This window comes from Apodemus sylvaticus, chromosome 9 (assembly GCF_947179515.1).
Source record: "Apodemus sylvaticus chromosome 9, mApoSyl1.1, whole genome shotgun sequence".
In the NCBI taxonomy this organism is placed as follows: Eukaryota; Metazoa; Chordata; class Mammalia; order Rodentia; family Muridae; genus Apodemus; species Apodemus sylvaticus.
The window spans coordinates 80,443,653-80,459,526 of NC_067480.1; the positions used below are offsets into that span (position 1 = coordinate 80,443,653).

Genomic DNA, 15,874 nt, shown 5'->3' on the forward strand with positions numbered 1-15,874 from the left:
TACCCACACATGTGTCTCACACACACACACCATGTACACACTGGGAGAGAAGGAAGTCTCACTGTGTGGTCAATGGTTTTCTGTAAATCTTGAGACATTATGGGAGATAAGAGAGGCTCTTACATGTAGCTGGGGGTGTGGGTATTTTCTTTTTTAATATATAGCTGTTCTTGTGCATTTGAATGGAAAGTGTAGCTAAAACATAGTGCTAGTAAATGTCCTTAAGTGACCATCAAAAGTTCCTAACAAAGTGCTAGAGAAATGGCTCAGCAGTTAAGAGTACTGGCTGCTCTTTCAGAGGACCCAGATCACAACTGTCTGTAATTCCAGTTCCAGCGGATCCAGCACCCTCAAACAGACATTCAGGCTAAAAAAAAAAAAAGGATCCACATTAAATATGTACATGCATACATCTTTTTAAAAAAAAGTTCCGAACAAGCCAGATATGAGGCTGACGCCTTTAATCCCACAGAGGAGGTAGAGGCAGGGGCCGCTGAGTTCGAGGCCAGCCTGGTCTGCATAGTAGAGAGGGACGGTTCCTTTAAACATGTCCTCCTTTGTTCCCAGCACTACCTCCTCCGGCCTTGCCACCATTCTGCCCTTTGTTTGCGAGTCTGGTTAACATCTTGCAGTGTGATGTCATGCTGTGCATCATGGGGACAATCCTTCAGTGGGCTGTGGAACACCATGGCTCTGCCTGGTCAGAGTCTATGCTGCAAAGGGTAGGTCTATGTATAGTTCAGTTTCTTTGGTTTGGTTTGGTTTGGTTTGGTTTGGTTTGGTTTGACTTGGTTTTTCAAGACAGGGTTTCTCTGTGTAGTCCTGGCTGTCCTGGAACTCACTCTGTAGACCAGGCTGGCCTCGAACTCAGAAATCTGCCTGCCTCTGCTTCCCAAGTGCTGGGATTAAAGGCGTGCACCACCACCGCCCGGCTTTTCAGTTTCTTTGTAGCTGGAAAAAAAATCAACCCTAATAAACTGAAAAGCTAGATCCCTGGGTTATGTTACTGCCTCTCCTTTTGTTTCTGATGGTAACTGTGGCCTGCTTGATGTTTTATACTGCTGGTTGTGATTACGCACCAGCCAGCCTGGGCCAGCCTTTGCATAGTCTGGGATACTGGCAGAATGTAAGAGCTCTCGTGGTTGTTCCTCGTTTAAAGAAGCTTTAGCTCATCGTTGTCCATGTGGATGCTTAGGTTCCTGTACCGAAGCGTGGTCAGTGCAGGGCCAGTCTCACGCCATAGCTCCAGTGTCATGCATGCTCCATGAGCAGCTACTGCTTTGTGCATTACATCAGTGCAGAGGCTGCGTCTCTCCGCACACGCGGTGAGGCCCGTCTAAACCCCTGCTCCTCCCTCCGCTGGCCGCACTGTTACTGTTCAGCCACAGCTGCTCTGCACCAGGCACTGTGCCTCCAGCACCAAGCACCTCACAACTCCAGAGGGAAGTGCTCTGTTCTATGTAAAGATGATGGCGTGGTCTCAGAGGGTTCCCTGCAAGACTACAGTGTGAAAACAGTCAACCTGAGATGTCATCACAGGCGGCTGTGCTATTTGGGACACTGCCACTGCTCTGTGAAAAAGTATCCGTGGGGGTGATGGGGTGAGAATGCAGTGCAGTGCTTTGTGCGGGCTGTCTGCCACGCAGGCCTGTCTAGTTCTCGGAGTCCTTGGCAGCCAGCTGCCTGCGAGGAGGGAAGCGGGGGGGAGCTCACACCGTCCCCTCAAACCTGGGAAGCAAGAGAAGAACTGTGTTACAGAGAACACAGCAGTAGGCTGTGCCCTCTGCTTCTCCCACACACGTAAGGAGCAGTTTGTGATAAACTAGAGCATTCAAGAAAAAAAGGATCTATTACAAATGGTTCAGATTTAGTCCTTAGGGGGCTGCAGAGATGGCTTACTGCTCTGAAAGACCAGGGTTGGCTTCCCAACACCCACATGGTGGCTTACAGACACCTGGAACTCCAGTTTTAGGGGAGCTGGCCCTCTCCTGGCCTCGTCAAGCACCAGGCATGTGGTACACAGGCATGCAGGAAGTCACACACATAAAATTAAATCACATTAAAATATTTGGAAAGAAGATTGAGTCCCTGAAAATGAGAACTAGATATTATTATAAGTGTGTTAGATGCCACAAGTCCTGAATTTGACCAGCTAGGTAGGATTTTCCCGAAGTTCCAGTATAGGTATGAGGCAGAGCTAGAAATATGCATATTACACTCAAGTGTGTCACAGCAGCAGCCGTGAAGAACCGAGGGCTTCCCCGGCCCTGCCTAGCTGATTGGGCAACGTTGGTTCTCTGTGCCAGGAGTTCTCTGTTCAGGTGCCAGCCTGACCCCTCTCTCTGAATCAACAGTCAGCATTTGGTTTTATCATGTTTACTCTCTGGTCTGTCATTTTTCAATAGATATTTTTATTTTAAATATATACTTGTATATTGGTTTTTCTGTTTTTATTTTCTAACCCTGAGACTTTTGCTTGAGGTGCTGCATTTGATCGGGATGGCTCTCCGGGAAGAGAAGCACCACTTAGAGAATGCCTCGGAAGGGCACGTGCAGACGTTCACGTTCACGCAGAAGATCTCAAGTACGTGTGGCCCCCCTCAGCATCACTCGCTAAGTGATATCAAGTCACAGCTCGTAGCTGCTGTTACAGGACAAGTTCTGACAGCTGGCACCGAGTGCAGGGGCCAGAGGCTGCCTTGACTGTATTAGTTGTCCTGGTAGGAGACGCTTCAGGGCTGTGAGAGACTGCGTGTGGTCATAAGAACACAAACGTTAACTCACAGACAGCAGGAAATAATGTGGAGTCGTTAGCTTGAAAGTGGGTGAGGCAGATCACAGCGCAGCCTTGGAGGTCAGAGTGCACTTGGTCCAGAGCCTCCTGTGGAGGAACTGCTTCCGGTGTGCTCCCTATGTGACCTCACCTCGAGGACCTCACCTTCTGCTCGGATAAACACCAGCTGCGTTGTCAGCATCTCGCCTTGAAGTTATTGCTGTTAGCTTACAAAACCATGGTGTTCTACAGTGGTCAGAAACAGGAGATTAGCTCTAGGGCATTGGATTGTAGCTTCATATAAAAGAATTTGACTTTTTTGTCATTGTTTATTTTTGAGTAATGTGACTTTTAAAAAGCCCAGGGAGATGTTTTCTGACTTTTTATTTTAAAATTTTTCTGCCAGGCAGTGGTGGCTCACAACTTTAATCCCAGCACTTGGGAGGCAGAGGCAGGCGGATTTCTGAGTTCGAGGCCAGCCTGATCTACAGAGTGAATTCCAGGACAGCTAAGGCTATACAGAGAAACCCTGTCTCGAAAAACAAACAAACAAAAATTTCCAGCAATCCTGAATTCAAAAATATATGCATTCACATATTAGCTATTGTGTGAGACACACACATACACACACACACACACACACACATGCACGCGTATACATAAGGAGCTGAAAGAGTTCTGTAAGGAGCTGAAAGAGTTCTGTAGTGCACCCTTATGCATACTGCTGAGGCTCACCTGTTAGTCCTTGGTATATTTGCTTTTATGTTTCTGCTTAATTATGGAGACAGTCTCACCGTATACACCTGCTGGCCTTGAACTCACTGTGTAAACCAGGCTGACCTCAGACTCATAGGGACCTGCCTGCTGTTACATTCTTAGTGCTAGTGTCATGCCTGATTCAGTATTTAACTTTTTTGTTTTTTAAAGACAAGCTAAGTAGTCCTGACAGTCCTGGAACTTGATCTGTAAACCTGACTGGCCTTAACCTCACAGAAATCCTCCTGCCTCTGCCTCCCAAATGCTGGGATCAAAGGGTGTATGCCACCACACCCAGCAATGCTTTGCTTCTTATAAAAGAAAAACCTGTGTTTTATTTTTAAAACAGACAGGCATTCTGTCTGTCCTCACGGGGGCAGCTCTGAGTCTCTTGCTGAAGAGGTCACACAGTTGTTGATCGTCCTTGGATCAGACTATATCACTTTCTACCTTGGCAGCACACACATTCAGTTTCTGTGACTCTCTGGTCCCAGAGATGATCCTCCTCGCCTTGTGCTAGCCCTGCCTAGCTCACATAGGAGTGAATTCATGGTGTTTTGATGGGGAGGTAGGAATTCCTGGACTGAAAGGATTTTTTTTTTTTTTGTAACTTAGTTTCTTTCAAGTACTGACAAGAATGTTGCATTGTCCTGTAAGAGGAGTAGGACAGAGAAGCAGGCCTGTTTGTCAAGACAGCTCTGGCTTCCTGCTTTGCTCCCTGATTTAGTAAGAGCAGTGGGGAGGGGAGCCGCCCCTGCCCACTGCACACGTGCTCTGCTCTTGACTGGCACCAGCCATCTGTAGCCTGTCTATGCGGGCAGCTCACGTCGTGCCTTCTGTCTTACTTGTCTGTGGCGCTTTTCTTTTCCAATATCCATACAACACTCTGAATCCATTCATGTTCTCTTTGCTATAAGATATCAGGGTCCAGGAGGTGGAACCCAAGGGCTGACTGGCCGATTAGTCTAGCAGTCTCTGAATACACGGCCTAGTGAGAGATCCTGTCTCAAAAAGTCAGTGGAGATCAAGAGAGGGCGACTGCTGGCCCCCAGCTCCCACATGCGCACACAGACACAATCTTAAGTGGAGTCACGTGATAGGCAGCAGATGTTGTATGCAGTTACGTGTTTCTCTGGTAGAAATAAGTGCCATGATGTGCTAGCTGTTACTGTGCCTTCTCTTTCTCTTTCAGAACCTGGTGACGCACCACATAACTCCCCAAGCATCCTAGCTATGCTAGAGACCTTGCAGAATGCGCCCTCCCTGGAAGTCCACAAAGATATGATTAGGTGGTTGCTAAAGGTAACAACATTTCCATGTTGCTGTGTGTCTTTTAAGAAACAATAAATATTGGCTGTTTGTAATAACATTTCTTAATATCAGCATAACAGTGTTTTGCGATTTTGTTTTTTCAAGATGTTTAATACAATTAAGAAGATAAGAGAGAGTTCATCCACCAGCCCTGTGGCCGAGGCAGAAGGAACCATAATGGAAGAGGTAATAGAAAACAAGGTAAAGTTAGGCTTGCCAGTGCAGGCCATTTCCCAGGTCCTAAGAGGCCAAGGGTGGATGTCTGAATTCGAGGCTAGCCTGGTCCACATAACTTTTTCCAGGCCAACCAGGGCTGTTACATACTGAAGCTATGTCTCAAAAAAAAAAAAAATTGATACTAAACTAATAATACAAAAAACTTTAGCAGGTTAATATGAACAATTTTTTTTCTTTTTTTTTTTCGAGACAGGGTTTCTCTGTATAGCCCTGGCTGTCCTGGAGCTCATTCTGTAGACCAGGTTGGCCTCGAACTCAGAAATCCACCTATCTCTGCCTCCCAAGTGCTGGGATTAAAGGCCACCCGGCTATGAACAAATTTTCTCTGCAGTAAATTAGTAGTTGATAATATTCACAAACATTAAATTCTAAAATTTAGATAGATAGATAGATAGATAGATAGATAGTGTGTATATGTGTGTGTGTGTGTATATATATATATATATATATATATGCACATACACATATAGAGAGTTGGATAGATAGATAGATAGATAGATAGATAGATAGATAGATAGATAGAGATATGTATTAGTTCGTAACAGTTTTCTAGTTTGTTTTTTCCCTTAGTATTTTAGATTGACTCTTACATTTACATACAAAATTGACAGAGTGTATCTTAGCTAATGCCTGCAGTACAGATGCTTTGCTTAGGGAAAGGACCTTGTGCAGCCTCTAAGCTAAATGGAGTGTCATTCCAGAGCTCAAGAGACAAAGACAAGGCCGAGAGGAAAAGGAAAGCCGAGATCGCCAGGCTGCGCCGCGAGAAGATCATGGCCCAGATGTCCGAGATGCAGCGGCACTTTATTGATGAGAACAAAGAGCTCTTTCAGCAGACCCTAGAGCTGGACGCCTCTGCCTCCGCCGCTCTCGACAGCAGGTAACCCACCTAACAGCCTTTAAGGCTCTCGACCATGGTTCTCTGGTATGCTTTTAACTGAGTAGAGGTGGTGGGTAACTCTGTGGTCTCCGGTTGGTGGAGTTCACTTCTAGGCCCGTAAACTGCAAACCAACAAGCATCTGAATTTGCTCCCAGAACTCAGTAAAAAGCCACAGGCTGGCATGTGCTTGTAATCTCAGTGCTGGGGAGGCAGGTGCCTGGGGCAGTGGCCACACAGCCTGACCTAACCAGCAAGTTGCAGGCCAGTGGGAGGTTCTGTGACCCACCCGGGGCTGACCTATGGCCCCCACACACATGCACACATACATAAAAGGAAATCTCCACCTCTCAGTAATTCATGTGTCTGCCTAAAGTGTTATTTTCTACCACGAACCTTTGACATGAAAGAGTGAGCACTCCAGGCTGCCATGTGTTACAGGCAGATGGCTGTGAGTAGAGACGGCACGGGACCTGTCGTCACGTCAGGGCCGAGTGGTCAGTGTGCCTGTCTGGAGCCTGTCAGGTAATGATTATAGAGGACTTGTTAGGCTCGGTCAGTAGAGTACTGATCTCTGTTTTGTAGCCCTCCGGTTTCAGACGCAGCTCTTACGGCACTGGGCCCAACACAGACACAGGTCCCTGAACCGAGACAGTTTGTCACCTGTATATTATGTCAAGAGGAGCAAGAGGTCACCGTGGAAAGCAGAGCAATGGTCTTGGCAGCATTTGTCCAGAGATCAACTGTACTGTCAAAAGACAGAACGAAAATCATCGAGGATCCAGGTAAGTTCTAGCTGCTTTATTAGATCACAGCCCAGCTTCAAAGACAAAATACAAGCAGCCTCCACGCCTGGCTTCATGACTTTCATCTGTAATTCCTGCCCAGAGGCTAGAGGATTGCTGTGAGTTCAAGGCCAGCCAGGGCTATAGTGTGAGACTGTATCTTGACATATGCCTTAGCATTTCTGCTCTGAGCTCAGGGCCTGAGACATGATGGAGCTAGACTCTTTGAGCACCGAAGCTTCATTCAGATAGATCATGATCCTTTATGATCCACAGTGGATGCTCAAGTCCTGCACAGGTTGTACAGTGAGAGAGCTGAGAGCGCTCCGGGCAGAACACTCGCTCACTGCGAGGGAGCATCTGGGTTTCGTTGCAGTACTGAGTTAGGAGAACCCTGCTCCATGCATAGGAATTGCATGTGACCTTGGTTCATCTTCCTGGGTACTTGATTTCTAGGTTATAGTTTCAGTGCTGTTTAATGAGAGAATGACATGGATATAAGCCAGGCAGGCATGTCGGCACCTGTGGAGGGTTTCCATGGCCACTCTGGTCTACCTTTGTGACCCCGTGCAGAGCTCATGGGTACAGAGGACCAGGGACTCTCTGCACCTTCAGCCTCACAGCACAGCTCAGAGCTACTTGATTTCCACAGGTGATGAGAATTTTAAGTCCCACTTTTCAAGTTCCGAGAGTCTTGCATAAATTAGTGCTATCCAAAGTCAGAATAAATTAGCATTTCTTTACCTAAGCCTTCACAAACCCAGGGATGCACATTGATCATAGGAAAGTCAAATGCTTGGAGTTTTGTTTTTTATTTGTTTGTTTTGTAATGCAGAAAAATATGATCCGTTATTCATGCATCCTGACCTGTCTTGTGGAACACACACTGGCAGCTGTGGGCACGTTATGCACGCCCATTGTTGGCAAAGGTAATTTATATTCTTATGTTGCTCAAGGAACACCATCTGAAGACTCAGAACTGACTTTTTTAAAACAAAGGAAAATTCATTCTGGGGGTGGAGATAAAAAGAACTAAAGATAGATACTGGCAAACTTCCTAGACATTAGCTTAATAAATAAGTGCTTGCTTTGTAATGAATGTAAAAGAATAACAAGAAACGAGAGTGTGGGGTACATTTTCAACTCGGCTTCGTATCAGAATCTCCATCTTTCCAGAGAATGGAATGAATCTGTTAGGTAACTGGCTGAGAAGACAGGAGGGTGTGGGGCTGTAGAGTAAGCCTGTGTCATGTCAGCTGTGAGTGAGGTACTCTTTCTTCAGGTCCAAGGTGAGCAGTTCTGGGGTCCCGAGTGTTAGTACACGCTCTGTGCGCCCTCAGCACGGCGTCAGAACTGTGCCTACTGTTAGTGTGGTCACTACAGATGTGGACCACCAGCCCTGAGAAAATGGCCAGCCAGTCAGAGCACCAGCAAGTGGCTCTTCCCACTCCTGAAATGTTTTTCAGATCAGCCAGGTTTTGTTGTTTTTACTGATTGTAGTGTTTCCATGTTAGGACTCCAAATTCACTCTGGGGATTAAATAACTCAGCAGTCATACTGCCAGCTCAGTTCAGGATTCATGGTTTTAACTGTTGTGAGAAACTTGTCTTAGAATGTTGATGCATGACCTCCCACTGACGTGCACATCGGATTTTGACGCCCCTGTTCTCTAATTATGAAGGTATTTTGATTCCGTTCAAGCTAAGGAGCAGCGGCGGCAGCAGCGGCTGCGCTTACACACCAGCTACGACGTAGAGAATGGCGAGTTCCTCTGCCCGCTCTGTGAGTGCCTGAGCAACACCGTGATCCCCCTGCTGCTTCCTCCCAGGGGCATTCTCCGCAGGTACGCAGCTGCCCAGCATCCTGTGCGGCAGCATTGGCTCTGTGGGTCAGGAAAGGATAAGACTGGGGGTTGGGGGACGCAGGGTCAGCGCTGCAGGCCAGCGACCCAGACGACCTTGCCGATGAGTTATTCAGACATTTCTCTGCTCAGATCTGTAGCACCCTTGAGGAAGGAACAAGCTAGAATTTAACATTTCTACTTACCTGTCAGTACTGCAGAAGATTTAAAAGTTCTGGTTATTCATAAAAACCCAGTATCTTCTTTTTTTCTAGAGATCCTACTTTAAAGATACTCCCCCGTACTTTTCAAAGAAGCTGAGTCTACTGTTAGGTGTGGTGGCGCACACCTTTAATCCCAGCTTTTGAGAGGCAGGTGGATCTCTGAGCGTTCCAGTCCCTGCTGCACAGTGAGAGCCTGTCAAAAAAGAACAAAACAAGTCCTTCGGTCTTCATGTTTCCCATGGCATACATGGGCACGAAACATAGCATGCACATACAGAGTAAATAGAATTTAAAGTGTGTGAGGCAAGGGAGATGGCCTAGCCACTGAGAGTTCCAGTGCTGCTGCTCTTCCAGAGGACCCACGTTCAGTTTCCAGCACCCACACAGTGCCTCGCAGCTGTCAGTAATCCCAGCTTCAGGGGATCCGATGCCTCTCCTGGCCTCCATAGGCGCTGCTCACGTAAGGCTCATACACATACACACGACCAAAACGCTCATACATAAAAAACTGAAGCAAGTCTTTAAAAATAAATATATAGGTTTTAAAATAAGTTTTTGAGTGTGAATTGCCTGTTTCTGCAAAGTTCTTTGGATTCAGTTCAAGGCAGAGGCTAGCTTTTCTATTTTTAGTAACTCCGAGTTTGACTCTACTTTGTCTCTGGTGCCATAAAACATTATAAACTGTTGTCAGGTTCCCACGCACTCTACGCTGACCAGAGAGCACCATGGTGCTGACTACCTCTGCATTTGAGCTCAGAAAGATTAACTGCCTATGAGGAGAAGTTGCATTTGTTGAATTTTACCTTCGACTTTGGTAGCTCAGTTTTTGGTTTCTTTCCCCGTGGTTGTTGTTGATGGCATAGCCATCACTGAAGACCACTCTAGAAGAGTCTGTGGATCTGAAGGATTTGCGATGCTGTCAGCTCTGCCCCTTGGGGCCTAAGTCAAGCTGCATAGCTCAGTGCCCTGTGTAAATGGGCACAGTTGTCTGTCTTAGGACTTGGACAAACAGATGGGCCACTTGGAACGTCTTATAGTAAGGGCTTTGCTCGGTTTGTCACATGAGTATGTGGTGAATGTCTGTGGTGATTGTGGGGTTTAAGAAATTCTGCCATGTTCCATTTCTAAAAATACGTGAAGCCTTCAATGGCACTGCCATCACTGATCAGAATATAACTTTGTCTCTGGTGGCCAGTATCCAGTCTGCGTCTTCACTTCAGTGCCGGCATTGAACTGATAATCTCAGTCATGTGAGCACCCACTGTCCATCGTGGGAGAGTCAGAAGTCAGCTTTGAGGACACTGCTCCTTTCCTGTCACCACATGGGCTCTAGGGACAGGACTGGCTTGTTGGCTTCGGCCATCTCACTAGGGGTTTGGTTTGGTTTGGTTCTTTTTGATACAACAAACTTTCCCTACCCTAATTTTTGTTTTGTGTTTTCTTTTCTGTATGTGGGTGTCTTGACTGCATGTGTGTCTGTGTTATCCGTGAGGTTGGTACCACCCATGGACCCACAAGAGAATATTGGGTCCCCCAGAACTGGTGTGACGGATGCTGTGAGACACTATGTGGGCTGGGAGTTAAACCCCGGTCCTCCGTAAGAGCAGCCAGGGCCTTATCCTCTGAGCGCCTCTCTAGCCCCGGCCCGGATTCTCAAATATTTGAGATGTCTAAAATAAATCTATTAATTTAGAAAGCATTTGTGTCTTAATCTAATCAATAAAGAACTGAGTGTTCTCTGTAATCTCTTTCAGGAGGTTAAATTTTTCAGACCAGCCAGATCTGACACAGTGGGCGAAAACAGTGAACCAGCAGATAAAGGTGACACAGATGCTAAGGAAGGAAGACAGTGTTGCTGGTGAGTGCTGTCAACCTGCTTCTGTCTGGTCTCTTTACATGGGCATACAGATGTACATATGGGTGTGTGTATGGTGTGTGTGTGTGTGTGTGTGTGTGTGTGTATGTGTGTGTGTGTATGTGTGTGTGTGTATGAGGTCGGCTGTTCCGTGCCGTCAGGTCAGCTGTGCTGTGCCGACAGGTCAGTGGGGGCAACCATACAGGGCGTGTTCAGCCACAGCGATCCTTACTACACTTCCTGTGGTGTTTTGACAGTTAGGTAGGAGTAATGGGAATGTTTTTCAGGTTTTTACTTAAATATTTACTTACTTGTTTGTTTGCTTCTTTGACCACATGGCTAAAGTACATTAAGATTGTGCTGATTATATTCTGCTAAAAAATTATATAGAATGCCTATTTCTGCAGATGCACCTTCTTCAGAGGACACAGAAGCCATGAATATAATACCGATCCCAGAAGGCTTCAGGCCTGATTTTTATCCTAGGTGAGTATAAAATATTTTTCCCTTTTCAGTCTGGCCCATTGGAAATGAAGCTGAGTGAGTATGAGTTGTTGGTGGAGCGTGGCCTGGCCTGAGTGAGGGCAGGAGGGTAGAGACCCGTGTGGGGTGAACAAGCCTTCACGAGCGCCCATATCAACACCCTGCACAGCCTGTAAGATACTTACATTACATGTACATTACGATTCACAACCACAGAATTACAGTTGGGAAGAAGCAGTGAAATCACTTTATGGTTGGGGTCACCACACAGGAAGTTAGGACCCTCTTGGGAGAGGTTCTCTCTGACCAGCACGTGCTACCCTCCCTGTCTACTGCCACAGTGTCCCCAGCTCCTTACACACCATCATGAAACTTAATCCTGGCCACTGAGCTTGCCCACCAAGTCTCAGGCATCCTCTGATTCCCACCTTCCTCTTAGAGACCCACTAAGCTCTTAGTCACCTGGGTCTAAACCATCTTGTCCCCAAGAGCCAGTGAGTTACAGTAGACAGTTGGGGTCCAGATTGTGACACTGCTGCTCATTGCCTGAGCTCCCTCATCTGTAACACAAGGCATTTCCCAGGTCTGGTAATGGTGACGTGACATGAAGAAATGCCCTGTGTGCTCCGCTTGCCCGGCTGCCATTGTCTCTTCTAGTGCCTGCACCCGTTCCCTCCCCAACTTCCCTTTTGCTGTTTTGCTAACTTACACTGGGTATTGAACTTGGCCTGACGCATGCATGTGCCCCACCACCAAGCGATACATTTTCATGTTTTGAAGGCAATAATGTCTTATTGTTGGGTAAGACTTTTTTTTTTTTTCAGTTTGGGATTAAACCCGTAGTCATCTTTTGCATTGTATATTGCTTCTGATAATAATGTGTATGTTGCCAGGCAGTGGTGGCCCTCGCCTTTAATCCCAGCACTCTGGGAGGCAAGGCCAGCCTGGTCTACAGAGTGAGTTCCAGGACTGCCAGGGCTATACAGAGAAACCCTGTCTTGAAAAAACCAAATCCAAAATAATAATAATAATAATAATCTGTATGTTATAAAGCCGTCCATCCTTAAGCAGAGGGTGCCTCCTATAGTTTGTAGCTCCTTGTCTCTTTCTAAGCTGGTTTTCTGTGTTTGTTCCTGGTGGTGCCGTGGATCTGGTCCATGCCTGGTGCTTGCTCTCCCCCCCCCCCCCCACACGCGCTCAAACCAGCCAGATGTACTCTGTCCTGGAGGCCCGCACGCAGCACGAGCACACAGCTCGGTCTTTACATGAGTCAGGACAAGGCACGGCTGTTCTGGCAGATGTCCTTGGCTGTGTGCATTTGTTTGTTTGTCCTGCTGTTTTTTGAAACAGGGTCTCATGGTGTGGTGCTGGCTCCTTCTCACAGCAGTGCCTCGCGTACGGAGTGGCCTTACACTGCCATGTGGAATGTTCTTCAGACCCAAGTGTCTGTGGAGAACAAATGCCATTCTGACTCCTTCCTTACCACAGAATGACTTTGAACTCTTGCATCTTCTCTCTTGTCTGGAGAGAAATGTGAAATGTCCTTTCAATGTCCCTTCCCTTTAATTGACTTTGTAGTAGGTTGCAGGCTTTTAAAACCCTTCCTGTCTTGGTGTCTCTCCTGCTGAGTCTGTGTGGAGCCCAGCTGAGCTTCTCCCTTGAGGCTTCTGTTCTCTGCAGCAGTCCCATCTGCTCACACAGCCTGCTCAGGCTGGTCCTCTTGTCGGCACAGTACTCCAGCACGGCCCCCTCTCCCACCCACACTAGGGATTGAACCCAAAGCCTTGCCCTGCTGCTCTAGCCCCAAGTTTTGTGCCTGCTTGCTAAGTTAAGGGAATGTTGTGACATTCCCATTGGTGGTGTGTCTGCTTCTTGGGTTCTAATTACAGTAAGGCACAGGCGCTCAGTGGGGACCCGCTGAGCCTGTCAGAATGAGCTAAGTCTCACAGCAAAGTCAGTAGCCACCACCAGTCTTTGATCAAGGACTCCCAAATGATAGTGTGTAGTCATGTCCTCTGAGGTCCTGTTCTGGGAACGCCAGTCTCTGCGGAGGTGGGGGACATTCCTAAGAGCAACCCAGACATCCCATAGTTCAGATAGTAGATGTATGTGTTGTCCTGCCTCCAGCCCTGAGCCTCTGCTCATACACAGAACAGATCTCCCCTCAGTCAGGCACAGTGACACACGGCTATCTCTGCATATGTTAAATGGTTTGTTTGCAGCACAGGACAGAGTGACTTAAAGGTGGAGCTGTTTTATCCATGTGTGCAACTTGTGAGCTAATCCTATGCGTGTTTACACAGGAACCCATATTCTGACAGCATAAAAGAAATGCTAGCGACATTTGGAACGGCAGCTTACAAGGTGGGACTGAAGGTGCATCCCAATGAAGGCGACCCCCGCGTGCCCATCATGTGCTGGGGGACCTGTGCATACACTATCCAGAGCATAGGTAAGGCGCGCACAGCCATGCCTCCTGAGCCCCAAGTGTTGGTTAGAAATGTTCTTAGGAGCTGGTTGTGGTGACACACTCCTTAGTCCAGGCAGAGGCAGAGGCACGCTGTGAAGCCAGCCTGTCTGTAGCTTCTGCCAGGCAGGACTTCCGAGTAAGACTCTGCCGTGGGCACCAGGCACAGATGTGGTGCACAAACGTGTAGGCAAACACTCATATGTTTTAAATGAATATTTAGTATGAATAGCTGTATAAAGAAGAAATAAAAGGAAATCAAGAAAGAATTATATACGGGCAAAATGCTAGTTTGTTTGACAGCTTCTAAGTAAGTACAGTAGGAGAAAACAAATCCAGGCGGTGGCTATAGCTGCTTTCTACTGAGGGACTCGGTTGGGTTTTTCCTTAATTTTATGTGTATGAATGTTTGCCTGAATCTATGTCTGTGTGCCACAGTGAACCTGATAGCTGCAGAGACCAGATCCCCTGGAACTAGAGTTGCAGAAAGTTAGGAGCTACCAAGTGGGTGCTGGGAACGAAGCCCCGGTCCTCTGCCAGGGCAGCCAATGCTCCTTACTGAGCCCTTTATCCCTTTTTTTTTTCTTTCATCCAAAGTGAATTCTTGTGAAATGGCTTAAAGATGCTAAAATCTAGCTGAGAGTCATGGCGCACGCCTTTGGTGCCAGCACTGGGGAGCAGAGGCAGGCAGATGTCTGGGCCACCTAGGGCTACACAGAGAAACCCTGTCTTGACAAAAACAGGGCAGGGGGTGATAAGAAGAGATGACAAAACCTGACAAAATCACATTCTCCTCAGAAAGAATTGAACTTCTTTAAAATGTGCAAAAACTAAGTAACTTTAAAAATATACGTGGCATTCAGCTTACCTTCTCCACCATCTTGACTTTCTAGAAAGAATTTTGAGTGACGAGGAGAAGCCTGTGTTCGGACCTCTGCCTTGTAGACTGGTAAGAGCGCTTGCTCCTCTCAGCAAAACTCACTTGCTGTAAAGATGCCAGATACATGTGGGGCCTGGGGTTACCTGGGGTGTGTTTGTCTGGGGTGTACTTTTAGACAGGGTCTGCTCCCTTCTCTGCTAACTGTCAGGCCGTCTTTATTTCAGGACGACTGTCTCAGGTCGTTAACGCGGTTTGCAGCAGCACATTGGACAGTGGCGTCACTTCCCGTGGTACAAGGACACTTCTGTAAACTCTTTGCATGTGAGTGTTCAGCGTCTACACCTGTCTGTGTCCGGCAGCTTCTGGCCTTTGGGAATCTGGTTTGTGGGAGTGTAACGTCTCTCCACTACAAATGAAGTGTTTGCTAGTACTGTAGATTCAGACATGTCGCTACTGCATGCTTCTGAAGCTGCGGCTGTGGCTCGAGTGCGCTGATGTGTCTTCTTCCATCTCTAGCCTTGGTGCCTAGTGACAACTATGAAGACCTCCCGTGCATACTAGACATCGACATGTTTCACCTACTGGTGGGTGTTTACAGTTTGCTCTGCATCCTCTCCATGGAACTCCAAGCTCTGCCTTGGACTCGATGAGTCAGTCAGCAGACAGAAAGGCAGATGCGAGGCACTGTCAAGCAATGGATTCCCACACACTCGTCTAGTTAGGTCTGGGGCTCCTTCCTCTCTTACTTGGCTTGTGACTGAGATTTGTAATATAGCTGTCTGCTCTTAACTTTACACTAAGGTAAAAAGCGCAGTGGCTACATAAGTGCTGCTGACATCTGTGCACAGTCCACTTCGTGGTTTTCTGCATTTTAGGAATCTGAACAGATCTAGCCCTGCAGCTGTAATATACTACTTAGTGGCAGACTGCCTCTTCTCCTTTTTTAAATACTTTTTAAATTCAGATATGTTCATTGTGCAAAATTGTAGCTTTCCCTGTGAATTTTCCATAGGTACACACACACACACACACTACATCACATAACATCACCTGCCCCCTACTCTCTCTTGTCGCTCCTGCCTCCTGGGCCCCTTCTCTTCCTTTTTACTTTCTTTTTTAAATCTAGATATCACAGATGAGAATAAAACATTCTATATATGTCCTTTTGGTATGACAGAAGGTATTTAATTTTTTATTTAATATGGTATCTGGTTCCATCCTTTTCCCTGTATGTAACTTCACTTCATTCTTAATGGCTGAGTAATACTACCTTGTGTGTTTCTTTGTGTGATATTATGTGTATCACAGCTCAACCATGGAGGTCATGTCCTCTGACCTCTTGAGTTCATACACAAGAAAATAAATGGGAAGAAAGTGAAAGGCTT

At 46.9% G+C, this 15,874-nt stretch overlaps 1 protein-coding gene across 4 annotated transcripts in view; it reads left to right on the forward strand.

The window, feature by feature from the left end:
* The window catches only part of Ubr2 (ubiquitin protein ligase E3 component n-recognin 2), an 80,877-nt gene that overhangs the window by 53,824 nt on the left and 11,179 nt on the right, over nt 1-15,874 (forward strand). For 2 of the 4 annotated variants that reach the window (XM_052192054.1, XM_052192053.1), the window contains exons 25-38: nt 568-722; nt 2,482-2,584; nt 4,722-4,831; nt 4,946-5,041; nt 5,779-5,957; nt 6,541-6,740; nt 7,576-7,669; nt 8,422-8,583; nt 10,559-10,662; nt 11,067-11,145; nt 13,446-13,594; nt 14,503-14,558; nt 14,714-14,810; nt 15,006-15,073. In XM_052192054.1, the coding sequence (XP_052048014.1) occupies nt 568-722; nt 2,482-2,584; nt 4,722-4,831; nt 4,946-5,041; nt 5,779-5,957; nt 6,541-6,740; nt 7,576-7,669; nt 8,422-8,583; nt 10,559-10,662; nt 11,067-11,145; nt 13,446-13,594; nt 14,503-14,558; nt 14,714-14,810; nt 15,006-15,073 (1,652 nt within the window). The remainder of the gene's footprint in view (nt 1-567; nt 723-2,481; nt 2,585-4,721; nt 4,832-4,945; nt 5,042-5,778; nt 5,958-6,540; nt 6,741-7,575; nt 7,670-8,421; nt 8,584-10,558; nt 10,663-11,066; nt 11,146-13,445; nt 13,595-14,502; nt 14,559-14,713; nt 14,811-15,005; nt 15,074-15,874) is intronic. The other 2 variants (XM_052192056.1, XM_052192055.1) reach the window with 1 other exon arrangement.